The sequence below is a fragment of the Rhinoderma darwinii genome, chromosome 7 (genome assembly GCF_050947455.1).
Source record: "Rhinoderma darwinii isolate aRhiDar2 chromosome 7, aRhiDar2.hap1, whole genome shotgun sequence".
Lineage (NCBI taxonomy): Eukaryota > Metazoa > Chordata > Amphibia > Anura > Rhinodermatidae > Rhinoderma > Rhinoderma darwinii.
The window spans coordinates 71,020,498-71,047,940 of record NC_134693.1 but is presented as its reverse complement, the minus strand read 5'-3'; the positions used below and the strand labels follow the sequence as shown (position 1 = coordinate 71,047,940).

The following is a 27,443-nucleotide window of genomic DNA, read 5'->3' as shown; positions in this document are numbered from 1 at the left end:
ATGCTGCTACCATCTTATTATGTAGTCATTGAGAGTATTTTGTGCCTTGCTTACCCCATTATTCGAATACATTTTTATCTATTATAAACTTGCCGCACGGTATGGTCCCACGTACTTTTAATGGACCAATGAATAGAATGTCTGAGACTGATCCGCAAAAATGGACAGGAATATGACCTGTTCTATAATTTGTGGAACGGACACACGATCCGCAAAAAAAAGAAAAACGGATGTGTGCATGGCCCCATAGATATGAATGGGTCAGGGTGCTATCCGTAAAAAAAAAAAAACGTAAAGCACAATGAAGAATATCAATGGTGCTTGAGGCTTTAGGCTCAGTTCTCACGTCGTTGACAAAATGCATTTTTTGCTTCTAACCGTGGAAAAAAATGTGCCATTTTGCCTCGCTTTTTGCAAAATCGCTACAAAATGGCGCAGTTCGCAGCTAAAAACAAGTTATGACTACGACGCGTGAGCCCAGCCTTAGGGTGCTATTAGGCTAGGTTCTCATGTCGCGTTTGGCCAAGCTGCAGCAAACGCATGCTGTGGTTTACTACTAATTCGGGTGGTTTCTCGGCAAAGACAGGTGAAGCAGTTTTTGTGTGTTTCACCTGTACTTGCCGTGAAACTGCAGCAGTCATCGGCAAATCACGTGGCTGAAATCCACTAATTGTAACAGCAAGAAGGTTATGCGCACACTACTGATTTCCGCTGATAGGCTGAGTTCACATGTGGGAAAAATGCGATTGCGGCAAAAAAAAACAACACATTTTGACCGCGAACTGTGAACCCAGCCTGATAAAAACAATAGTGTCTTTCATTTTCCACGCGTGCAATGCATAAAAAACAACGGCAAAACCGTACTGCGAATTGTCGCGGTTTTGTGATGTGCTTCTGATGTTGCATTCGGGTTTCATCGCGGCTATAGACGTCTTGTCCCAAGAACTTTGAAAAGATGGCTGCCACGGGGTTTCGACAGTTAGAACGTGCTAGATATGGCCGCGAAACAAGCTCACCTCCGATTGGCTGACTACTGATTACATGCATCTAAAGCGTTGTGTGATTGGACTGTGACTGGACTACTTATAGACGCTGTTGACGCGCGTCCGGTCCTTTTCACTCCACGTTATTCGGGTGCACCTCCATACGGCGTTGTTACCAGTGAGTGTTGGGTTATCTATAAAGCACGATTAATTATACGGAGGCCATTGATGAAGCGATGGCCTAATGTCACGGTGTGTGGTGTAGGCCGCGGTTCGTTGCTTCCGTGCACGTTTCAAATTGACACGTAATGATCGCTGTTTAGAATCTGTGGAAGAAAGGCGTCGTTCTCCGTAAAGCCTGTCATCTCGTGATTTTTCTTCCCCTAGGTTCCCCATCGTAGCTTTCACGGGGTGTTTCACAATGTCCGGAGGTATTGATGTCCTGCAGATGAAAGAGGAAGATGTCCTCAAGTTTCTGGCAGCAGGAACCCACCTGGGTGGCACGAACCTCGATTTCCAAATGGAGCAATACATCTATAAAAGAAAAAGTGACGGTTAGTGTTTTCCGTGTATGGTGGAATTTATTATGCTGGTTTTGTTAACGTCTATATACGTTTTATAACTGATACTAAATGAGGTTTATATTGATTAGTGTGAGGCGACCGTTTTAATGGCACGTTTTTGTTTTTTTTGCAGCTCCGTTGCTTTTCCGAGACCGGAGCCAACTGCTTCCGGCATTACGTCCGGTGCCGGAGGAAGCAGTAGCAGCTATAGACGGTCTGGGTGTCAGGCCCCCACTGATTGTATACTGATCACCTATCCAACGGATAGGTGATCAGTTGAACAGTAGTGGACACCCCCTTTAATATCCATCTTTTTTGTTTTTGGCTCCCTAGGGGACTTGAACTAGCAAAGGCTTAAAGGGAATGTGTTGCCAGAAAAACATGTTTTTTTTTTTTAAAAATTAAACATTTAGTGTGTGGGTGATTAAACATTGTTCAAATTTTTTTTATTTTTTTCGCGAGTCAGGAAATATTATAAATTATTTCTAATTTATAATACTACCCATTTTTGGTCACTAGATGGAGCTAGTTCCCAAAATTGCAGCATTGCAACATTGGGTTAAAAGCCCTCGCTCTAGTGAGCTCTCAGCATCCCCCCCTCCTTTATTCTGGCTAGTGCCGGGATAAACGAGGGGTTTGAAAGGTTTAACCTCCTACACTGTGTCGCCATTTTTTGAGGTAACCCACAGTGTAGTAGGTTTACATACAGTAGTAAACACACACAAACACGAACATACATTGAAATCTCTTACCTGCTCCTGCCGGCCCGTCCGCTCCGTTTGCTGCTGCTGTTCCATGTGCACCAGTCCGGAAGCCGCGACCGGAAGTAGTAATATTACTGTCCGGCCGCGACTTCCGGTCCACAGGAAAATGGCGCCGGACGGCGCCAATTTCGAATAGGACTGTGTGGGAGCGGCGCATGCGCAGTTCCCACACAGACGCCGTACACGGCAGTCAATGGGACGGGAGCCGTTCGCAGTCCCTATGGGACTGTGGCTGCCGTATTCCATGTCTGTGTGTGTCGTTAATCGACACACACAGAAATGGAACAAAAAATGGCAGCCCCCATAGGGAAGAAAAAGTGTAAAAATAAGAAACAGTAAAACACAAACACACAAATGAATATAAACGTTTTTATTAAAGCACTAACATCTTTAACATATAAAAAAATTATTTGTGATGACACTGTTCCTTTAAAGGGAATGTGTCGCTAGAACATTATTTTTTTTTTTTTAGTTAAACCGTTATTATATATATATATATTATATATATATATATATATATATATATAATTAGACATTGTGCTAATTTTTTCACAAGTCAGGAAATATTATAAATTAGATTCTAATTTATAACATTTCCCTGTGCTGGTCACTAGAGGGTGCAATTCCCAAAATTGCAGCATTGGCATGTGGTAAAGCAACCTCATTGCTTTATGCTGCAAAATTGGAGAAGACACACTCGCTCTAGCGTCCTCAAACAATCCCCCTCCTTTATCCTGACTAGTGCCAAGAGGGAGGGGATTGAATGTTCAAACCTCCTACACTGTGTGCTGCCATTTGAGTGAACACAGTGTAGTAGGCTTACATACAGTGGTAATCACACAGTAAAACCCGTACATACACAGATATAACTTACCTGCTCCTGCCGCCGTCGGTCCGTCCGCTCCTAGTCCTTGCTTCTAATCACATGTCCGGAAGTAGTCATCTTACTGTCCGGCCGCGGCTTCCGGTCCACAAGAAAATGGCGCCGGATGTCGCTCGGCCGAAGACCTTCCATTTGGATTGTGTGGGAGCGGCGCATGCGCCGTTCCCACACAGACGGCGTACACCATAGTGGATGGAATGGGTCCCGTTCACGTTCTCTATGGGGATGTATGTGCCGTATTCCATGTCTGTATGTGTCGTTAATCGACACATACAGAGATGGAAAAAAAATGACAGCCCCCATAGACTAAGTTAGAAAAAAAAAAAGTAAAACACAAACACACAAATAAATAACATTTCTTTTAATAAAACACTAAAAGCAAATTAATATAAGTTTGTTTTTTTTCGCGACACCCTTCCTTTAATAGAAGCAGAAGGATGGCAGACCTGTAGGCCTTTATTAGGCCTCCAGGTGGCCATGACAACCATCGGTTGTCTTCCCCACCCCCCCACTAACAGCCTAGATACTGCAGTCAACTGCTGTATCGAAGTGATCAAACGGGCTGGATTGAAATGATCTACCTGTGCATTGACGTGTCATATGGCACACAGTCTAGTTGGGGTACCCCAGGCCAGCTAGAGCGGGTGTTGCGTTGCTTAACTGTGTGACAGCTGTTAAGGGAAAGTATGGAGTGGGCTCACGGGCTGAATAACTAATACAGCCGACACCTCACTGCAACGGGCAAAATCAGAGATCACTGATTATGCCTGTTTATCTCCTTAACCCCTTAAGGACGCAGCCTAGTTTGGGCCTTAAGGCTCAGAGCCCATTTTTCAAATCTGACATATTTCACTTTATGTGGTAATAACGTCGGAATGCTTAAACCTATCCAAGCGATTCTGAGATTGTTTTCTCGTGACACTTTGGGCTTCATGTTCGTGGTAAAATTTGGTCGATATATTCAGTCTTTATTTGTGAAAAATTGCAAAATTTAGAGAAAATTTACAAAAAATAGCATTTTTCAGAATTTAAATGCATCTGCTTGAAAAACAGACGGTTATACCACCCAAAATAGTTACTAGTTCACATTTCCCATATGTCTACTTTAGATTGGCATCGTTTTTTGAACATTATTTTATTTTTCTTGGACGTTACAAGGTTTAGAACATAAACAGCAATTTCTCATATTCTTAAGAAAATTTCAAAAGCCTTTTTTTGAAGGTGCCAGTTCAGTTCTGAAGTGGATTTGAGGGGCCTATGTATTAGAAACCCCCATAAAACACCCCATTTTAAAAACTAGACCCCTCAAAGTATTCAAAACAGCATATAGAAAGTTTTTTAACCCTTCAGGCATTTCACAGGAATTAAAGCAAAGTGGAAATGAAATTTGCAAATTTCATTTTTTCTGCTGAATTTCAATTTTATTCAATTTTTTTTTAGTAACAGAGAAGGTTTTACCAGAGAAACACTACTAAATATGTATTGTCCAGATTCTGCAGTTTTTAGAAATGTCCCACATGTGGCCCTACTGCGCTCGTGGACTAAAACACAAGCCCTAGAAGCAAAGAAGCACCTAGTGCATTTTGAGGCCTCTTTTTTATTAGAATATATTTTAGGCAGCATGCCAGGTTTGAAGAGGCGTTGAGGTATCAAAACAATGGAAACCCACCAGAAGTGACCCCATTTTGGAAATTACACCCCTCAAGGAATTCATTTATGGTTTTTGTTATCATTTTGACCGCACAGTTTTTTCACAGCACCTATTTGAATTGGGCTGTGAAATGAAAAAAATGATATTTTTTCCAATAAAATGTCATTTTTGATCAAATTTTCTTATTTTCACAGGGAACAACATACCCCATTTTGTTGCCCAATTTGTCCTTAGTGCGGCAATACCCCATTTGTGGTGATAAACTGCCGTTTGGGCCCATGGGAGGTTTCAGACGGAAAGGAGCGCTATGTTTTTGTTGGAGTCCAGATTTTGCTGGATTGGTTTTCGGGTGCCATGTTGCATTTGCAGAGCCCCAGAGGTATCAAAGCAATGTAAACCCACCAGAAGTGACCCCATTTTGGAAACTACACCCCTCAAGGAATTCATTTATGGTTTTTGTTATCATTTTGACCGCACAGTTTTTTCACAGCACCTATTTGAATTGGGCTGTGAAATGAAAAAAATGATATTTTTTCCAATAAAATGTCATTTTTGATCAAATTTTCTTATTTTCACAGGGAACAACATACCCCATTTTGTTGCCCAATTTGTCCTTAGTGCGGCAATACCCCATTTGTGGTGATAAACTGCCCTTTGGGCCCATGGGAGGGCTCAGAAGGAAAGGACCACCATTTGGCCTACTGGAGCTTTTCTGGTGCTAAGTCATGTGTGCAGAAGCCCCTGAGGTACCAGTACAGTTGAAACCCCCGAGAAGTGACCCCATTTTAAAAACTACACCCCTTAAGACATTCATCTAGAGGTGTAGTGAGCATTTTGACCCCACAGGTACTGTGTAAAAGATAATGCGCAGCAGATGGTGCAGTGTGAGATTTGCAATTTTATATATGTATATGCCATTTCAGTGTCCAATATAGTGTGCCCAGCATGCGCCACCGGAGATATACACCCCTTAAATTGTAATGTGGGTTCTCCTGGGTACGACAATACCCTACATGTGGCTGTTATCAGCTGCCTGGGCATACGGCAGGGCTCAGAAGGGAAAGATGAGGGGGGTAAGCTGTGCGGAGTGCATCAGGGTAAATTAAAAATCAAGGGATGTATGATACATTTTAAAACAATCTTTTATACAGAGCCCTGGTTTTTCGGGACACGTGTCACATTGGTATATTGTGTTCTTCCTTATCCCCCTCTTATAGCAGACTCTGCACCTCTTTTGACTCTTTCCCTTTCCACCGGTTTGGGGACCTTCTCCTGGAAAGTGTTGCCCTGGTACGATGCGTGTGGCCTCGCTTCCAGAAGTACTGGGTGCCCCCCCTTCCTGGTCCCTAAAGATTAGATCTTGAAATTCCAGGAAAGTTCCCCTCTGGCCTGCACATCGACGTAGCACATACGCATTGTACAAAGCCATCTGTATGATGTGCCCGGCCAGCTTCTTATACCACACCGCATGGCGCTGTAGGGCTTCAGGACTTGATTTGACAAGTCCATCCCTCCCATGTACCTATTGTAGTCCAGGATGCAGTCTGGTTTGGGGGTGGCCTTTCCTTCATATATCCTAAACCTGTAGGTATACCCTGATGCACTCTCGCACAGCTTATACATCTTCACGCCATACCTTGCCCTCTTACCTGGCAGGTACTGGCGGAATTGAACCCTCCCTTTAAAATGTACCAGGGACTCATCAATAGAAAAACACTTCTCGGGGGTGTATGCTTGGGAAAACCGGGCACTGGAACGGTCTAATAGGGGTCTCCGTTTATACAAACGGTCAAAACTGGGGTCATCTCGGGGTGGGCACGGCTCATTATCAGTATAATGTAAGAAGCGAAGTATTGCCTCATTTATTTATTTTTTTAGGTTCCAGTTCATTTCTGAAGTTGCTTTGAGGGGCCCATATATTAGAAACCCCTATCAAACACCCCATTTTAGAAACTAGACCCCTCAAAGTATTCACAACAGCATTTAGAAAGTTTATGAACCCTTTAGGTGTTTCACAGAAATTTAGAGCAAAGTAGAGGTGAAATTTACTCTTTTTATACCATTTTTTTTATAACACAAAAGGATTTATCAGAGAAACGCAACTCAATACTTATTGCCCAGATTCTGCAGTTTAGAGAAATATCCCACATGTGGCCCTCGGGCGGTAATGGACTGAAGCACCGGCCTCCGAAGCAAAGGAGCACCTAGCGGATTTTGAGCCCTCTTTTTTATTAGGCACCATGTCCGGTTTGAAGAGGTCTTGTGGTGCCAAAACATTGGAAACCCCCCAAAAGTGACCCCAATTTGGAAACTAGACCCCTTGAGGAATCCATTGTAGTTTTCTTGGGGTGCATGCGGCTTTTTGATCAGTTTTTATTCCATTTTTAGGTGGCGTGGTGACTAATAAACAGCAATTCTACTATTGTTTTTGTATACTTTTTTTTTTACAGCGTTCACCGTGCGCTATAAATGACATATTCACTTTATTCTGCGGGGCGATACGATCACGGCGATACCAGATGTTTATAGTTTTTTTTTATGTCTTATGGCGTTTGCACAATAAAATACGTTTTGTAAACAATCATTCACTTTTTGTGTTACCTTAGGCCTCATTCACACGGCAGGGTTTCCCGGCCGGGTGCCGGCCGTTCATAAATCGGCCTGCACCCGGCTGCATTAGGAATAATAGACTCCTAATGGGGCTATTCACACGGCCGATTTTTTGACGGCCGGGAAAACCGCCCGTCAAAAAATAGGACATGCTCTATTTTCGCCCGGGTACCCGGCCGCCCGGCTCCCATAGAAGTCTATGGGGCCGGGTAATACCCGGCCATCACCGGGATGTGTCCCGAGTGACGGCCGGGTTTTCCGGCTCTTGCGCTCTATCTCCTCCTCCTCACAGCGCAGAGTGCATGTGAGGAGGAGGAGTTGATGCCATTCTGACGAATGGCATCGCTGTACACGGTGTGGCAGGGCCGGGGTGTACAGCAGGTGGAAGGGAGCGCTGCGCTGGCTCCCTTCTCCTGCTTGTTAAAAGCGCCCTGGCCCGGCGACACCTTTGATGGCACCGCTAGCAGCTGCAGCAGCTGCTGCGGCTGCTACTACTGTAGCGACGCCACTATAGCAGAGCGGGGAGGTATCTCCCTGCTCTGCTATGTGCTAGCCGCACTTAGCTCCTTGAAGGAGCGGAATCCCCGTGTGTTCGGGGATTCCGCTCCTGGACAGAGCGCTTGATGTCTCTGTCCATATCTGGGCAGTGACATCAGGGGAAACTCCAGAAGCGGAATCCCCGAACACATGGGGATTCCCCTTCAAGAGTTGCCGATGATGTCACTGTCCGGATCTGCCCGGCCCGGCACGGATGCATAACTTTATGCAAACCGGCCGGGCAGAATGGCCGATTTTACCGGCCGGCACTCGGGCTCGGACGCGACCCGGTCGTGTGAATCCCGCCTTATTCTAAGAGCCAGAACGTTTTTATTTTTCAATCAATAAAGCCGTGCGAGGACTTATTTTTTGCGTAACGAACTGTAGTTTCGATCAGGACGATTTTTAGGTACATGCGACTTTTTGATCTCTTTTTATTCCATTTTTTGGGAGGTGAAGTGACCAAAGAATTGTGATTGTGGTTCGGTTTATTATTATTTTATTTTACGGCGTTCACCGTGTGGGATAAATAATGAAATAATTTTGTAGTTCAGGCCGTTACGGACGCGGCGATAGCAATTATGTATAGTTTATTTGTTTGTGTATATATTTTTATTAATAATAAAGGACTGATAAGGGAAAAAGTGGGACTTTTACTTTTATTACTTTTAAAACTTTTATTTTCTTATTTTTACACATCTTTTTTTAACTTTTTTTTTACTTTATTACTTTGTCCCACTAGGGGACATGAGGGCAGGAGGCCCTGATCGCTATTCTAATACACTGCACTACATGCGTAGTGCAGTGTATTAGAACTGTCAGCTACTCACTGACAGCAAGCATAGTGGGTCCTGACGTTGTCAGGACCCACTAGGCTTCCGTCTATGGCATAGCCGGACGCCATTGTTTGGTGTCCGGTTGCCATAGTCACCATCGCCGGCCGCTATCGCGTAGCAGGCCGGCGATGGCAGCTTAACCCCTAAAAAGCCGCGATCTCTATAGAACGCGGCTTTTAAGGGGTTAATCAGCGGGGACACAGCGATCGGTCCCCGCTGTAGGAGCTGTGACAGCTGCTGAACAAGACAGCAGCGTCACAGCTCCTGTATGTGTCGGGAGGACGGCCGAAACGGCCGTTACTCCCGAGACGTACTATTACGGCATGGAGCGCGAACGATACAGCTGCCATGGCGTAATAGTACGTCAAGGAGCGGGAAGGGGTTAAATGCTATGGTCAATCGTGAACGTGGCATTTAAAGCGGCCCCCTCAGACGTACCTTCGACCCCCACCCCCGCGCAGGCCTACAAAGGAGACTGTTAGTATAGCGTACATCGCTTGCATGATATACTGCAATACTAAACGATCGCTGGTTCAAGTCCCTTAGGGGGACTAACCAAAAAATTCAACGGTTAAATATTTTTTTTATACTATTTTTTTTTTTGTATTGGAACATTAACTCCTTATGGACAAAGCCTATTTTGGACTTAAGGACCAAACGTTCTTTTGCGTTTATTCCTCCCCGTATTCAGTCATCTTTATTTTATTTTTTTTGTACTGCATTCTCCCGGCGGGTTAATTAATGAGTTAACTTTATTACTTGGGTTGTTATGATTGTGGCGATGCCATATGTTTTTGTTTGCACTTCTAGTAAATCCAATTTTTATGGAGAATTATTTTCATATTTACTGTAGTTTCTTTTTTTTTTTAACAAACTTTGTTTAGCGGTTTCTTTTTTTGGCCTCTGCTCCATTCAAATTCCTTTTGAATTTGTGGCTGGGGGTGACTAACTGGCGATTGGTGGGGGTACCAGCAATTGGACCCACACTTACCAGCATTTTTTCACCTATCCACTGGCTAGGTGAAAAATGCTAGGAGGCTGGAATATCCCTTTTAAAATGCTAACTTGGGGTTGCCACTAAAGCAGGAAAGCGGCAGCAGCACAATTGCGCATGAAGAAGGCTCCTGTTAGCTGAAACGTTGCATGTTCACGTAGTAAATATACCCGCGGTGACTTTTTTAAAATGTGATGTGTGCTGTTACACTGGATTGACAAACAGAGCAAAACCGTCCCAGATGTAATGTACATTACACTCTATACTATTGTGGAGGGTTCTGCACCTCAACTATCGTCTCTATTAACACCTTCAGGACTGAGCCTGTTTTGGCCTCAAGGACGAAACTATTTTTTCAAATCTGACGTGTCACTTTATGTGGTAATAACTTGAATGCTTTTACCTATCCAAGCGATTCAGAGATTATTTTTTCGTGACATTGTACTTCAATCTTTTTTTTTTTTTTACTAACTTAGTCGATAAATTCAATATTTTATGTGAAACATTTGCAAAAAATTGTATTTTTCTAAATTGAAATGTATCTGCTTGTAAGACAGATAATACCACACAATATATTTACTATTTCATATATCCCATATGTCTTTGTTTGCATTGTTTTTTGAATATTCTTTTATTTTTCTAGGAAGTTACAAGGCTAAGGCCCCATGCACACGATCGGGAGAATTGCGGCCCCATTCATTTCAATGGGCCCATGCACATGACCATGGTTTCCACGGTCTGTGCATGGCCCAGGAGGCTCATAGAAAATAATGCACGCGGCCATGTGCCTGGCCTGCGATTTGCAGGTGACACGCCTGCCGAACTGAAAATCACAGCCGTGCACATGGCTATGGTCATGTGCATGAGGCCTTAGGCCCTGTTCACACTGAGTATTTTGACAAGCTTTTTGGTCAGGAAACCGCTCCGCAAAACAAAAAAACTGGCCAAAAATGCCTTATCTTCGTGCGTCTACGCCTCTGACCTCCCATTGACATCAATGGGAGGCAGAGAAATCGTATTTTGCTGAAGTTTTTTGCCTGTAGCACTCAATGGGCGCGAGCGAAAATCGCAGCAAACGCCGTGCAGGAAGGACAAAATCTGCCTTAAAATCCCTAATGGAATTTTGAGGCAGAATTTTACTCCTGCAAAAAACTCTGTGAACGAGGCCTTAGAGCTTTAGCTGCAATTTCTCATATTTTCAAGAAAATGTGAAAAGGCTATTTTTTCAGGGACCAGTTCAATTCCGAAGTGGCTTTGAGGGCCTTATATATTAGAACGCCCCCATAAATCTCCCCATTTTGAAAACTGCACCCCTTCAAGTATCCAAAACTGCATTCAGGAAGCATTTTACCCCTTTAGGTGTTTCTCAGGAATTAAAGCAGAGGTGGTTAACTGTCAAAGTCCAGACGTAACTGCACGTCCAGGAGCGTGAAGTTACTGCACACCTTGATGTGCGTTAACAGCAAGGTGCGCTAAGGGGTTAAGCAAAGTTGGTCATTAACTGTAAAGGTGGGAAGTTCTTATATTCTTAGTACATACAATAGTATTGAATTTAAGGTACATGTTTTTTTGGTGTTTTTTTCAGGCATTTATATTATAAACCTGAAGCGCACATGGGAGAAACTGCTGCTTGCTGCACGGGCCATTGTTGCAATTGAGAACCCCGCCGACGTGTGTGTAATCTCTTCCAGGAACACTGGCCAGGTAATGTCAATCCAAATAATAAAAAAAAAATGAATATATATAATCAGTAATTTTATGTAAATAAATTTGTTTCGGTTGTGCAAGGGTTCCGTTGTTTTGTCTGAATCAATAGTGTAGTAGACTACGGTATTCATTCCGTGAAAACGACAGAACACTTACACAACTGATCAAACAAGCCATTGGCACCGGATCCGTCACCACTGAACATCAGAATAGAGCCTGACCGGATATGTGAACGAAGCCTAACCTTACTCCTTCCTGTACGACTACTTTGAATGGGTAGACTTCCCACATCTGCTAGTCAGAGGTTTTCAACAAGAATCAGATGTTTGGCACCTCGTTTGGGTCTTTTTTTTTTTTTTTTTGGAAGTGGCTATATCTCACCATACAAACCGAAAATTACCTTTGTGGGTATTATAGACTAAGAACACTGGACAGAACACGTACTTTTTTTTTTGGCTAGGAAAACTATAACTATGAGTTGGCTGGTGGATGCCCCCCCCCCCCCCCCATCAGTACCTGCATGGAAAACTGGTTAATATGGTCATTGGCTATGAGCAGTTAGTGTATCAACACTGTGGCTGCCCTGATAAATTTCACAAGGTCTGGGGTCAATGGTTACCTACATCTGATGTCCCTGGTGAGGATTCCCTCCATGTACTTACACCTTGATTTCTCTATGTTGGTGACCCGAATGTATAATCTCTTATGTAGAATAGAATGTGACAGGCATTGTGCTCTGTTTAATTGTTTAATTCTCTAGATTTCTCATCCGATGTAACTTTCTTACGTACGTCCATGATTGGATAATGTGCCTGTGTACTTTACAAGTCATTAACTTTACTACCGCTTATGTACCTGATGTCATTACTCTAAGGCCTTATTCACACGAACGTGTTAAACGTCCGTGGGACGGCCGTTGAACCAGCGGCCATCCCACGGACCTATGTAATTCAATGGGGCCGTTCACACAGCTGTTTCAACGGACCGTGGGAAAATAGGACATGTCCTATCTTATCACGCATCCCTCCATAGACTCATCTATGGGGGATGCGAGACATCGCGTCCTGCCGTTTTTCACGTCCATTATGCGCAACGCTTGAGTAAATAAGGCCTTATTCTGATGTCTTATCTAATTGCTATGAGTACTTTGTTCGCAACATGTTAAATCAAGTTTTTTAAGAAAGGGATGCAGTAAATTTATATGCTGTGGTACATTCTATATTGAAATGTATCTTCCATAAATATGGAGCTTAAACAAAATAAAACTTTTCTGATGTGTCCTTTTTTTGATTGTTTGTATTGAACCGCTCAATACCAAGCTCAAAGTGAATGGCATTGATTCAATGCGGTTATAGCACAATGTTTGCAGTAATGTTTTTTTTGGGGGAAGAAGCTTCTTTGGTTAACGGGATAAGGCAGCATGTTTTTGCCATTTGAGCACTGGGACCCCCCCCCCCCCCTGAAGGGGTGCTTTAATGGCTAGAGTAGAGGCGCTACCAAGAGCAGGTTTTGCATTGTAGGATTAGTCCAGCCCTGATTTAGATTGTTACTGGACCACTATTATTAAACTTATTTATTAAGGATATAGAGGATGGGATTAATAGCACTATTTCTATTTTTGCAGATGACACCAAGCTATGTAATATAGTTCAGTCTATAGAAAATATTCGTAAATTGCAAGCTGATTTGGACACAGAGTGTTTGGGCATCCACTTGGCAAATGAAGTTTAATGTAGATAAATGTAAAGTTATCATCTGGGTACGAACAACCTGCATGCATCATATGTCCTAGGGTGAGCAACACTGGGGGATTCACTTGTTGAGAAGGATCTGGGTGTACTTGTAAATCATAAACTCAATAACAGCATGCAATGTCAATCAGCTGCTTCAAAGGCCAGCAGGATATTGTCGTGTATTAAGAGGCATGGACTCGCGGGAAAGGGATGTAATATTACCACTTTACAAAGCATTAGTGAGGTCTCATCTAGAATATGCAGTTCAGTTCTGGGCTCCAGTTCATAGAAAGGATGCCCTGGAGTTGGAAAAAATACAAAGAAGAGCAACGAAGCTAATAAGGGGCATGGAGAATCAAAGTTATGAGGAATGATTAAAAGAACTAAACCTATTTAGCCTTAAAAAAAGACGACTAAGGGGGGACATGATTAACTTATATACATATATTAATGGCACATACAGAAAATATGGTGAAATCCTGTTCCATGTAAAACCCCCTCAAAAAACAAGGGGGCACTCCCTCCGTCTGGAGAAAAAAAGGTTCAACCTGCAGAGGCGACAAGCCTTCTTTACTGCGAGAACTGTGAATCTGGCATAGCCTACCGCAGGAGCTGGTCCTATGTCAATGTGTAGAAATTTTCATCCCTTTTTTCCTATCCCTTGGTTGAACTTGATGGACATGTGTCTTTTTTTTTTTTTTTTTTTGTATTTTTTTTGTATTTATTTTTTTTTTCAACAGTACTAACTAACTGCAAACTGCCTGCTCTGAGTTCTTTGAGTTTGGAACTCTCCCTGTGCCCAATATTCTTTGATGTGTATGTATTTTTTTTTTTTGCAGAGAGCAGTGTTGAAATTCGCATCTTCATGCGGAGCCACACCAATTGCTGGACGCTTCACTCCTGGTACTTTCACCAACCAGATTCAGGCTGCTTTCCGTGAGCCACGTCTACTTGTTGTAACTGACCCACGAGCTGATCATCAACCTCTTACAGAGGCGTCATATGTCAATATTCCCACCATTGCTCTCTGCAATACAGATTCTCCTCTGCGCTACGTGGATATTGCAATTCCCTGTAATAATAAGGTAACAAATGGTTGCAGTCAAACTGGTTTGCATATATATCGAACACTTGGTTTAAATCTCTAAAAATACTGTGCCCTGAGCTTTCACAATAGGCTGACATTTCCTGTCTCCTAGAGATCACTATTCAGCAATCTTATCACAGGCAGGAGTACATTGAAGTGTAAGGCCTCACACGCACGCACGCTGTGGAAAAAAAATCTGGCAAAAGTATGATTTGCAAATGCTGTGGCTTTTTTGTTTGGAAAAAACAAATAGAAATTCTGCTGCGAATATGCAACATGTGCAGGGGCCCTTAGGCTTTTACACCTAGTTATTGCCCTACTTTCAGAGTATGCATTGGGTGAGCCTCCTGATAAGGACTTCGTTCACATCTGCGTCAGGGCTCCTTTCCGTCGGAACGGAGCCCTGACTGACACAAACTGAAACAGCAGGTTTCAGTTTCCATCACCATCGATTTAAATGGTGACTGAGCCGATGCCAATGGTTTCAGTTTTTCTCCACTGTGGAAGGGTTCCGTTGTTTTGACCAGATAAATACCGTAGTCTACTACATAGTTGACCCCATTTTGGAAACTACACCCCTTGAGAAATTCATCTTGGGGTGTAGTGAGCATTTGGACCCGACATGCGTTCTAAATTACAAATTAACTTTATTTTGCGGGTCAGTCCGATTCCGGCGATACCTAATTTATAAACTTATGTTTAACAACTTTTTGCACAATAAAACTACACTTGGGAAAAAAATATTTTGTTGCCATGTTGTAAGCCATAACTTTTTTTTTCTTTTTTTTTCGTCGACTGCGCTGTATGAGGGCTTGTTTTTTTAGGCACCGTTTTTGGATACATGCAACTTTGATCACCTTTTATTCCAATTTTTGTAGGAAAAAGTGACAAAGTTTTTGTTTATTTCTTACGACAACAACGTGGAATGATTCACATAATTGTGTATTTCAGGCCGTTACGGACGCGACGATACTAAATATGTATGGTTTATTTTATTTTTTCAATAATAAGGGATAAAGGGCGATAGTGTTTTATTACTTCTAAAAAATAAAGTTTGAACCTTTTTTTTTTTTTCACTTTTTTTTTTACCCACTTCTTTAGCCCCACTAGGGGACTTGAAGGTCCAACAGTCTTTGTTTGTTTTTATTTTTTGGAATTCACTGACAGCAGGACGATTAGGCTTTCCCTCCAGACAGGGCCTAATCGACTTCCGTAAGGGCCGATCAGGAGGCCATTGTTAGGCCTCCTGTTGCCATAGCATAAGTCGGTAGCCATGCAATTGTAATGTCCCTGCCATTTCCCCAGGGTGTCAGCTGTAACATGCAGCTGACACCCAAGGATGGTGGCACCAACTCCGCTTCTCAGCCAGTTTCCACCATTTGTCGTATGGATGCGGCAAAATGTGGGCAGCACTGGCTTTCCATGATGTATCCTTACGACAAATGTCAGGAAGGGGTTAAAATCATATCCTTTAACTTTTTGTTTGGGTGAATAGAAAAAAAACAAAACATATTACTTGTATTCTGTTCAATTACGGTTATACCAAATAATGTATAGTGTTTTTTTTCAATGTTTTACTACATTTGTACAGCTGTGGCAGCCCAGTGGGGTTTGGGGTGTTAGGCCCACAACCATGTTTCCCAGGCTACCGATGGGTGACAGAGGGAGCCCTCTCCCTCCGTAAACCACTTGGATGCTGCAGTTGCTATTGACCGCAGCATCTGAGGTGTTAAACGTCACACCTGAGCACCCATGTAGGACTAAGGCTTGCCATATATTATAGATGGCTGTCAGCCGCCAGCTATTCCTCCTGGCTCCCCCATACGCATGCACGCTCTTGGATGTGTTTTCAGGGAGAAAGGAGCTGCCAGTCTCCTGGCTGCAGCTGATCTGACAGTTGGGACACTGCCATACACATTAGATGGCAGGTCGGTTACTGTTTGTGTGCAATTTGGAAACTACTACTTACAAGGCCAGAGCTGTGCGATGAGGCCATACATTGGCCAATGAACTCTTGTGTAGGATATGTGCTACATAAATCTTGCTGGGTTTTATTTATTTATATTTTATTTTTTTTCCGTGTAGACTCCAGAAGAAGCTCTAAGGCTGGACTGACACTAGCGTGTTCGGTCCGTGATATACGATCCGTATGTCTGTTGCATTTCCCGGACGGAACACACTGCATTGAGCCGTGCTCCTAGTTGTCATGGTTATCTGACGCTAGGAGTCCCTGCCTTTCTGCGGGTAAACTGTCCCATACTGTAATCATGTTTTCAGTACGGGACAGTAGTTCCACGGAGAGGCAGGGACTCCTAGCATCATAGATAACTGACACTAGGAGCCCGGCTCCCTGCAGTGTGTTTTGTCCGGGAAATGCGGCCGACATACGGACCCTATATCACGGCCCGAACACTGGAGTCCTGTAGAAATTCTTGCCATCTCTTGTACTTGCATGTGTTAATCTTCTAAATTAATGTATAGCTTTGCAAAATATCAGTTCTTTAACCCCTTCCCGACATTTGCCGTACATGTACGTCATGGAAAGTACTGACTTCCCGCATCTTGCCGTACATGTACGCCAAATGTTTGGGACCGGCTCAGAAGCTGAGCCGGTCCCATCATCACCGGATCTCAGCTGTATCTTACAGCTGACATCCGACTGTAACGGCGGGGACCGAAATTAGCTTCGATCCCCGCCATTAACCCCTTAAGTGCAGCGCTCAAACGCGATCGCTGCACTTAAGGTGTTTGCAGCTCATCGGAATCCCAGTAATGAAATTGCCGGGGTTCCGGTGGCTGCAATGGCAACCGGAGGACTAATACTGGCCTCCCGGTCTGCCTAGCACCGAAGCCGGTCAAGATCCGCCCGGCGGCGGAGCCTGATCGGCTTCCGTAGCTGTCGGCAAGATGGCGCCGGGTCAGGAGCTGATCCGGCGTCATCAGCGGTGGAAGTCAGCTGTACTGTACAGCTGACATCCACCTGTAACGGCAGGAACCGGAGCTAGCTCCGATCCCTGCCATTAACCCCTTCGATGCAGCAATCGAAAGCGATTGCTGCATCGTAGCGGTTACTAGCAGATCGCCAGCCCTGACAGGCAATCGGGACTGGCGACTGCTGTTATGGCAACAGGAGACACAATGGTCTCCTGCTCTGCCATTACGGAAGCCGATTTAGGCCCCGCCGGGAGGCGAAGCCTAATCGGCTTGCTGTCAGTGAATGACTGACAGATCTAATACATTGCACTACATAGGTAGTGCAATGTATTAGAAAAAAAAAAATCTGACCGTTGGAACTTCAAGTCCCCTAGTGGGACTTGAGAAAAAGTGTAAAAAAAGTATAAAAAAGTGTAAAAAAAAGTGCACAAAATAAAAGTTTGAAAACAGTAAAAGTTTCAAGTAATCAAATAAAACACAATCCCCCTTTTACTCTTATCAAGTCCTTTATTATTGAAAAATAATAATAAACCATATGTATTTGGTATCGCCACGACCGTAACGACCGGAGGTATCAAAATATTATATTATTTATTGCACGCGGTGAACAGCGTAAAAAAAAACCGTAAAAAACGTTACCAGAGTTTCTGTTTTTTGGTCACTTTGCCCTACAAATATTAGAATAAAAAGTGATCAAAAAGTCGCACGTATCCAAAAATGGTACCTATAAAAACTATAGCTCGTCCCGCAAAAAACAAGCCCTCATACACCTCCGTCGACAAAAAAATTAAAAAGTTATGGTTCTCACAACTTGGCGACAGAAAAAATACATTCTTTTTACAAAAGTAATTTTATTGTGCAAAAAAGTTGTAAAACATGAAAAAGTTCTATAAATGAGGTATCGCCGGAATCGTGCTGACCCGCAGAATAAAGTTAACATGTAATTTATAACGCATGGTGAACGCTGTATAAAAAAAACCCGAAAAAAGCTGTGCCAGAATTGCGTTTTTTTGTTTACCTGGCATCCCAAAAAATAGGATAAAAGGTGATCAAAAAGTCGCATGTACCCCAAAATGGTACCAATAATAACTACAGCTCATCCCGCAACAAACCAGCCCTCATACAACTACGTCTATGAAAAATAAAATTAGTTATGGCTCCAATAAGTCAGGAAATAAAAAAATATGCAGTTGTGCCCGAGGGGAACATTTCTTCTGTTTGAAGAGGCGATTTTTCAAGGACCTAAAATTAGGGAACCAGGAAAGGGAGGGCCCAAACATATCCGCTGGAAGCGACGGTGCCCGTATTATACCAGGACAACACTTCCCAGCAAAATTCCCCAAACTACAAAGGCGCGGAGTGTGGACCAAAAGGGGGATAAGAAATGACACCATTTATCAGTGCGACACCGGCCTGTGCAGAAAGGATTGCTTCACAGCGTAACACACATCTATGGATTATTTTATTGTTTTTTTTTACCCCGTTATTATACCACCTGACTATGCCCCTTATATACTCCGCCCGGCTTACATATGCCCTACATTATAAACGGAAACACCAGTAAGACTCCAAACAAAACTACTACCAAGCAAAATCCACGCTCCAAAAGCCAAATGGCATTTCCTCCCATCTGAACCCTACAGCGTGCCCAAACAGCAGTTTCCTTCCACATATATGGCATCGTCATACCCGGGAGAACCCTTTTAGCAATTTTTGGGGTGTGTGTCTCCAGTGGCATATGCTGGGCACGACATATTTGCCACTGAATGGCATATCTAGGGAAAAATATAAATTTTTAATTTGCACCATCCACAGCGCATTCATTTATGGAAAAGATCTGTGGGGTGAAAATGCTCACTACACCCCTTAATAAATGCCTTGAGGGGTGCAGTTTCCATAGTGGGGTCACTTCCCAGGGGTTTATTTTTATTATTTCACATCTGAGCCTCTGCAGTTGTGAACCAATACTTTGTAAATCGCCAAATTAGGCCTCAATTTTACATGGTACGCTTTCACTCCTGAGCCTGGTCGACTGTCCAGGCAAGAGATTAGGGCCACATGTAGGGTGTTTCTAAAACCAGGAAACCCAGCATAATAATTAGAGAGCTGTCTCGTTATGGTGGCACAAGCTGGGCACCACATATTGTCCACATATCTGTGGAAAAAATCCCATTTTCACTCTGCAACATCGAGTTCACACTAATTTCTACAAAACACCTGCAGGGTTAACATGCTCACTACACCCCTAGGTAAAAGCATTGAGGGGTGTAGTTTCCAAAATGGGGTCACTTCTGGGGGGTTTCCACTGTTTTGGGCCCACAGGCGCCCAGAAACCAATCCAGAAACATCTGCACTCCAAATGGCGGTCCTTCCCTTCTGAGCCCTGCCGTGTGCCCAAACAGCAGTTTATGACCACATATGGGGTATTGCCGTACTCGGTAGAAATTGCTTTACAAATGTTGGGTTCTTTTTTTTCCTTTATTTGTTGCGAAAATGAAAAAATTTGCGCTAAAGCTACGTCTTATTGAAGAAAAAGGATTGTTTTTATTTTCACTGCCCAATTCTAATAAATTCTATGAAACATCTGTGGGGTCAAAATGCTCACTACGCCCCTAGATGAATTCCTCAAGAGGTGTAGTTTCCTAAATGGTGTCACTTTTTGGGCGTTTTCATTGTTTTTTCCCCTCAGGGGCTTTGCAAATGTGACATGGCCGCCGCAAACCATTCCTGCTCAATGTGATCTCCAAAAGCCAAATAGCGCTCTTTCCCTTCTAAGCCAAGCCGTGTCTCCAAACAGCCGTTTATTACCACACGTGGGGTATTGTTTTACTCGGGAGAAATTGCTTTACAAATTTTGTGGTGCTTTTTCTCCTTCAGTCCTTGTGGAAATGAGTAAAAATAAGCTAAACCTACATTTTCTTTGAAAAAATGTTGATTTTTATTTTCAGGGCCTACTTCCAATAATTTCTGCAAAAAACATGTGGGGTCAAAAAGCTCACTATACCCCTAGATAATTTCCTCAATGGGTGTAGTCTCCAAAATGGGGTCACTTGTGGGGGGGTTTCCACTGTTTTGTCTCCTCAGGGACTTCGTAAATGTGACATGGCCTCCGTAAACCATTCCTGCTAAACTTGAGCTCCAAAAGCCAAATAGCGCTCTTTCCCTTCTCAGCCCTGCCGTGTCTCCAAACAACCGTTTATTACCACATGTGGGGCATTGTTTTACTCGGGAGAGATTGGTTTACAAATTTTACGGTGCTTTTTCTCCTTCAGTCCTTGTGGAAATGAGAAAAAATTAGCTAAACCTACATTTTCTTTGAAAAAATTTAGATTGTCATTTTCAGGGCCTATTTCCAATAATTTATGCAAAAAACCTGTTGGGTCAAAACGCTCACTATACCCCTAGATAATTTCCTCAATGGGCGTAGTTTCCGAAATGGGGTCACTTGTGGGGGGTTTCCACTGTTTTGTCCCCTCAGGGGCTTTGTAAATGTGACATGGCCTCCACAAACCATTCCTGCTAAACTTGAGCTCCAAAAGCCAAATAGCGCTCTTTCCCTTCTCAGCCTCGCCGTGTCTCCAAACAACCGGTTATTACCACATGTGGGGTATTGTTTTACTCGGGAGAGATTGGTTTACAAATTTTACGGTGCTTTTTCTCCTTTAGTCTTTGTGAAAATGAGAAAAAAAATCGCTAAACCTACATTTTCTTTGAAGAAATGTTGATTTTAATTTTCACGGCCTACTTCTAATAATTTCTGTAAAAAAACTGTGCGGTCAAAATGCTCACTGTACCCCTAGATAATTTCCTTGAGGTGTGTAGTTTCCCAGATGGGGTCACTTTTGGGGGATTTTTACTGTTTTGTCACTGCAAGAGCCCTTCAAACCTGACATGGTGCCTAAAATTTATTCTAACAAAAATAAGGCCCCAAAATCCACCAGGTGCTCCTTTGCTTCTGAGGCCGGTGCTTCAGTCCAGTAGCACGCTACGGCCACATGTGGGATATTTCCTAAAACTGCAGAAACTGGGCAACAAATATTGAGTTGCATTTCTCTGGTAAAACCTTCTGTGTTATAAAAAAAATTGTACTAAAAATTTATTTCTGCAAAAAAATATGAAATTTGTAAAATTCACCTCTACATTGCTTTAATTCCTGTGACATGTGTAAAGGGTTAAGACATTTTCTAAATGCTGTTTTGAATACTTTGAGGGGTGAAGTTTTTAAAATGGGGTGACTTTTTGGGGGTTTCTAATATATAAGGCCCTCAAAGCCACTTCACAACTGAACTGGCCCCTGTAAAAATGGCCTTTTGAAATTTTCTTGAAAATGTGAGAAATTGCTGCTAAAGTTCTAAGCCTTGTGAGGTCATAGAAAAATAAAAGGATGTTCAAAAAACGATGCCAATCTAAAGTAGACATATGGGTGATGTTAATTAGCAACAATTTTGTGTGGTATAACTGCCTGTCTTACAAGCAGATACATTTAAATTGAGAAAAATGCTAATTTTTGCAATTTTTCGCTAAATTTTGGTGTTTTTCACAATTAAATGCTGAACATATCGAGCAAATTTTGCCAGTAACATAAAGTCCAATGTGTCACGAGAAAACAATCTCAGAATCGCTTGGATAGGTGAAAGCATTCCGGAGTTATTACCACATAAAGTGACAGATGTCAGATTTGAAAAATGAGGCTCGGTCAGGAAGGTCAAAAGTGGCTAAAGAGGGAAGGGGTTAAATTTCAAGCATTTACATAACCTTGGGTTTATTTTTATTTTTTTAAAGTAAAAATCAACGTGGGAGGAGAGTAATACCAATCAAGTATTGGGGGATGTGGACCTCTGGGTCTAACGCAGATTAATAAACTAACCCTTCAACCCCTATGACTACTACCGCAGTACAATGACCTGACCCTTAAACAGCGTATCGCCATTCATCCGTACCCACATCTATTATCTTTGTTTATACCTGAAAGTAGGTACCGACCCATTGGATCATCTCCCCCCCCCCCCCCCCCCCCCCGCACTTAAAATTGTATCAATCAGACAATCTGCTTAACTGGGGACAACCTCTATGCCAATATTAAGTAGGTCTAGTTCTAGCAAGCGGATAATAGTTATATCTGCATTGGTTTCCAGACCATAAAACAAAAAAACTAACATTGTATAACCCTACGAGAATTCCACCAACCGTGCAATAAGTCGCTTTCTTCTCCACAACCCTTCCAAAAAACACATTGCCCCACCTTGAATTTCCCCACGTTTTTTCTACGGTATGTATTGTTTACCATGGACTTTTCTGCCATACCTCTATTGGAAATGTCTGCTTTAAGTCTAGCTCCCATTTCCTTATACAGCAGCTTCTCCTTGCAGCCCCCATTAAGAACGTCCCGCCTTTTAAGCTGCTCTTTGCTAAGCGATCCAACCTAGGAAAAGCACTCTTCGGTTTAGTCAGTAAATATAAAGTTGTAGAAAAAAATCCAAGACCACTTTTTTAATTTGTAAGTAGCACAATAAATCTCTTTATTATATAGCGAGCTCCCGCCAGGGGGATAGTTGGCCATCATTAATATATTATATGGTTTACTCTTGGGTAAAGGGAGGCCCAGCCTACATGTAAAGACATTCCTACAGGGACCAGTCACCCCCCCCCCCCCGCCCACAACAATCCCTTTTCTAATTCTATCCATGATGTAAGATTCCCATTCCACCAGTATAAGAGAATTCCCAAAGTGGCAGAATGATACGTTATTGAAACTGGGATTCTAAAGCCTCCATTTACAAGTGAAAATACATTCTCTTCTTGATTAACTGAGCATTTACCAAATTTATGTACCCCAATAACTCTGCAACCGCTTAGTATATTTATCCAAGGGATGGAACGGAAGACGGCATATCGTGTATAATATTTTGGGGCAATCCTTGCAATCGAAGACCATTTCCCTTTTTCAGATTTGCACAAGTCTTCCCTAATTGACACGAACAGTTTTTTTTTGTAGTCGGTTCTACCATTTCATTCATATCTGGGACAAGGTCAACCCCAAATTGTGATGTTTACCTATTTTACATAGTGGGTTGATAACTTAACCCCTTAATGACCGGGCCTGAAAAGACCTTAATGACCAGCTAAATTTTTCTGTTTTTGCCTCTCTGCGTTTCAGCAGCCATAACTTTTTTATTTTTTCACTGACATGGCTGTATGAGGCCTTGTTGTATGCGAGAGAAATAGTATTTTATTTTTCCCACAGTTTGGGGGTAAAAAAAAATTTTTTACGGCGTGAATATAGGAAAAAGCGATTCTCGGATTCGTTTTTTTTGTTTATTTTTTATCCCGTTCACGTTTCACGCTAAATAACCCATTAGATTAATTCTTCATGTTATTACGGTCGTGTAGATACCTAATATGCGTAGGTTTTTTGTTTTTATTTAGTGTAGGGGCAATAAAATGTATTTAATGCAAAATAATGACTCTTTTTGGCACTTTTTTTATTTATTTGTTTTGTTACTCTTTTTTTTTTTTTTTAATCCCATCAAGGGATAACTTTATTTGTAACTTTATTTTTTACTTGCAATGTATTAGCATACTTCTGTATGCTAATACATTACACTGTGTCACTATGACACAGGCTGCTGATCGGGCAGCACATAGTGTGCCAGAACAGCAGGCACATGGAACAAACAGCCCTGGGGTCCTTTGTAGGTCCCCAAGGCTGACTGCAGAGGGATTCCCCATTGTTTGATCGCATCACTGGAATACCGGTGATGCGATCAAAGAGGGGAATTCCCTTTGATCATGCCGCGGTCACGGACCGCGGTAATCAAAGGGTTACACAGCTGGGGTCTGAATGTTTGCCGACCCCAGCTTTGTTCAGGAGGCTGCTCTAAGATCAGGAGCTGTTAGTAACAGCTCCTGCTTAGAGGATGAGCGCTCATCAGCCTGATCTGCAGCGACGCCGAAAGACGTCTCTGTAGATTAAGCACCCGCACCGCCTGACGTCAAAAGACAGTGGGCGGTCGGGAAGGTGTTAATGGAGAAAAATTGGCACTTTTGTTTAACTTTTATAGGGAGATTTTAGAAAACTGGTGAACTAGTATCGCTGCATCCATTTCAGTCTGAACTATTATAATATAACGTTAGTTAACATGCGAAATAAAACCAAAAGAAACGCCAATTTGACTGTCACCTTGGCTACCCAAAAAATGGAATAAGTGATGAAAAAGTCGCATCTACTCCAAAATGGTACCACTAAAAATTATAGCCCGACCCACAAGAAATGTGGTTATGGCTCTCAGAATGTGGCGACACCAAACTATTTTTTAACAAATATAAAGTAAACATGTAGTTTTCACTCCACAATGAACACCGTAAAAATGGCGCAAGCAGTGATTTTTGGCCATTTCACCCCTCAAATTGGCCAAATTTTTTTTTTCTGTTTCCCACTACTTTATATGGTACGCTAAAATGGTGCCATGAAAAACTACAACTGGTCCTGCAAAAAAAAAAGCTCTTGTTTTCATAGGGTATCTATATCTTTCTTTAAAAAATTTGGTAACTTGTGCTAACTTTTTTCTTTAGGGAGCCCATTCAGTTGGCCTCATGTGGTGGATGTTGGCCCGTGAAGTTCTTCGTATGAGAGGTACAATATCTCGTGAGCATCCATGGGAGGTCATGCCGGATCTTTATTTCTACCGTGATCCAGAAGAGGTCTGTACTTGAAACAAAGCCTTTTTTTTTTTTTTTTTTTTTTTTTTTAAACGAACTTATTTCTGTTGCTCATTAAATCTGCAATAAAAAGTGAAGCTCTTAACACAATGTGGTATGCGCTGGGAAGGTTAATTTAGAATTTTTTTCTTATTCCTATGCCAGAAGTATGGCACCATTGGCTTGTGTAGTAAAAAAAAAACACATATAAATGTTTTCTTCAGTCACATGCACTTGGAGACATTACTAAAATATGCGCCTAACTTAGTGTAGGAAAGAGGAAAAAAAAAAGTTAGACAGAAAGAAATTAAGTTACCGGAAAAATCAACAACCATTTTAAGATGTTTTGCTAAAAAGATAAGTCAGTGTTCACATCAGAAACGGAACGTTTGAACTGAACCCAAACACTGAACAGAAACTATCGCTTCCGTTTGCATTACCATTGATTTCAATGGTTATGGTTCCGTTGCAGTTGGTTTCTGTTCCTTAAAGTTTCTATTATTTTTTTTTGGTGGAAACGATAGCTTCGTCCACTACATTATTTTCGTGAAAAGACAAACTTTACGGTACGGAAACTTACATTACCATTGAAATCGATGATAATGCAAACGCATGCTATAGCTTCTGTCAGCTTTCAGTTTATCGGTTCCTCCGTCGGAAAGGTTTAATGGAAAACAAACGCTGATGTGGACGTGCCCTAACTGGCCTGATTCAACAGCACAGGTTTTCTCTCTACTTGCTTGTGTGGATGACCCCAGACTGCATTCCTCAATGTTTTCGGTTTTTTTTTAAATTGTTGCTGCTGAAAAGATTCTTAATGCAATTTGGTCTAAACTAGCATTAACTAAAATGTAATTGGACAAATCTATTTTACGAATGCCCTGATGTCCTATCTTTATTCATTTTTCAGATTGAGAAAGAGGAGCAAGCTGCTGCGGAGAAGGCGACCACAAAGGAAGAATACCAGGGTGAATGGACTGCACCTGTTGCAGAATTTACTACAACTGAAGTTGCTGACTGGTCAGAGGGGGTGCAGGTTCCTTCAGTGCCCATTCAACAGTTTGCTGGTATGTAATTCTGTTTTTGTTTTGTGAAATGGCCCAAAAATTCTGGATGGCTTTTAATCTTCTTTTTAATTTCAGATCGCCCTGAACTTGCAACTGCTCCCAAAGCTCCAGGTAGGATACTTTAGGCAGTAAATTGTTGTATATAATTTCTGGAAAGCAACTAGTTTAAAGTTAGACTAAATTTAGATCTTTATGGCCACATGCACAAGATGCGTATTACAAAAGGTTTTTTCCTGTGGCAAATGCTGTGTAATACAGAACTAGCAAAGTAAATGAGATCCCAAGTAGTCTCATCTATGGACAGTGCTGTCAGGGGCTTCCCGAGGCTCCGCGCTCAATATAGCGCTGTATGCGGGGAGTACTCGGCCAGAAACCATTTTTACCGGCTGTCAGGATTGCCTGTGGTCAATAGAATGCTGTACTGGGAGGCACAGGCCGAACAGGGAGAAAGATCAGCACCTATTACTTACTTTCAGCTTCCACCGGCCCTTAGACACCAAATCCAAGAATGAAAACATTTCCTCCTACTACCAGACTTCATACAAATATTGCACCTAGAGCTTTGATCCTGGTACGTTCTCATTTGAAAGCTCTAAGCCTTATAATGTAGTCGCGGCAAGTTTTTAGAGTTGTGATTTATTATACATTCTTGACAGTGAAAGGGTTAAACAAATTTCTTACTAATAAGCATAATGCAATATTATATATGAATAGATTTGCTTAAGAAGTGAAGGACATGTCCTGTGTATATGTATGGATTGAATATGGCAACATGTAGAATTGCTGACATCTTAATTCTTATTTGTAGCAGAAGACTGGAGTACACAGCCCGCTAGCACCGATGACTGGTCTGCTGCCCCAACTGCTCAAGCTTCCGAGTGGGTCGGAACAACCACTGAATGGTCTTAAACGTGACATCTGATTGTTTATTTCAGTGCTTATTATGGCCCCATAATAAACTTGTTTTCAAATTAGAAGCAACTGATTCATTATTCACAAAAGATGCTGCAGGAATGTGGTCTTGGCGACATAGGACGAGACCACTCATCCTGAGCGCCGCTTGCTTGCCGCATTACGACGAGCATTCTCATCCTGTGACTGTCGACGTGATCAGGAGCAGGGCAACGGCTGTAATACACAGCCGCAGGCCCCACTCAAACGGCGGAGATAAGAGAAACCTCTTCTCCGTAGGTAACCCCTTGAATGCTGCGATCAAAGCTGACTGCGGAATGAGAAAGAGATCCCCCCCCCCCCCATTAATCTCGTCACAGGAAATCCCTGTTATCCGAACGAGGGACATGTCATATATGCACAGACAGCCCAGGGTCCATTGAAGGACCCCAGGGCTGTCTAACTAAATTTCCCATTAGGGCTTACTTAGTACACAGATAGGTAT

At 42.4% G+C, this 27,443-nt stretch overlaps 1 protein-coding gene across 1 annotated transcript; it reads left to right on the top strand.

The window, feature by feature from the left end:
- Positions 1–1,057: 1,057 nt before the first annotated feature.
- Positions 1,058–27,024, top strand: LOC142657955 (small ribosomal subunit protein uS2). The gene is made up of 8 exons (XM_075833523.1): positions 1,058–1,161; positions 1,371–1,537; positions 11,407–11,525; positions 14,101–14,346; positions 24,855–24,983; positions 25,891–26,047; positions 26,123–26,158; positions 26,856–27,024. Exons 2-8 carry the CDS (start codon positions 1,405–1,407, stop codon positions 26,954–26,956), a joined length of 921 nt encoding a protein of 306 aa, XP_075689638.1. The 5' UTR covers positions 1,058–1,161; positions 1,371–1,404; the 3' UTR covers positions 26,957–27,024.
- The last annotated feature ends 419 nt before the right edge of the window (positions 27,025–27,443 follow it).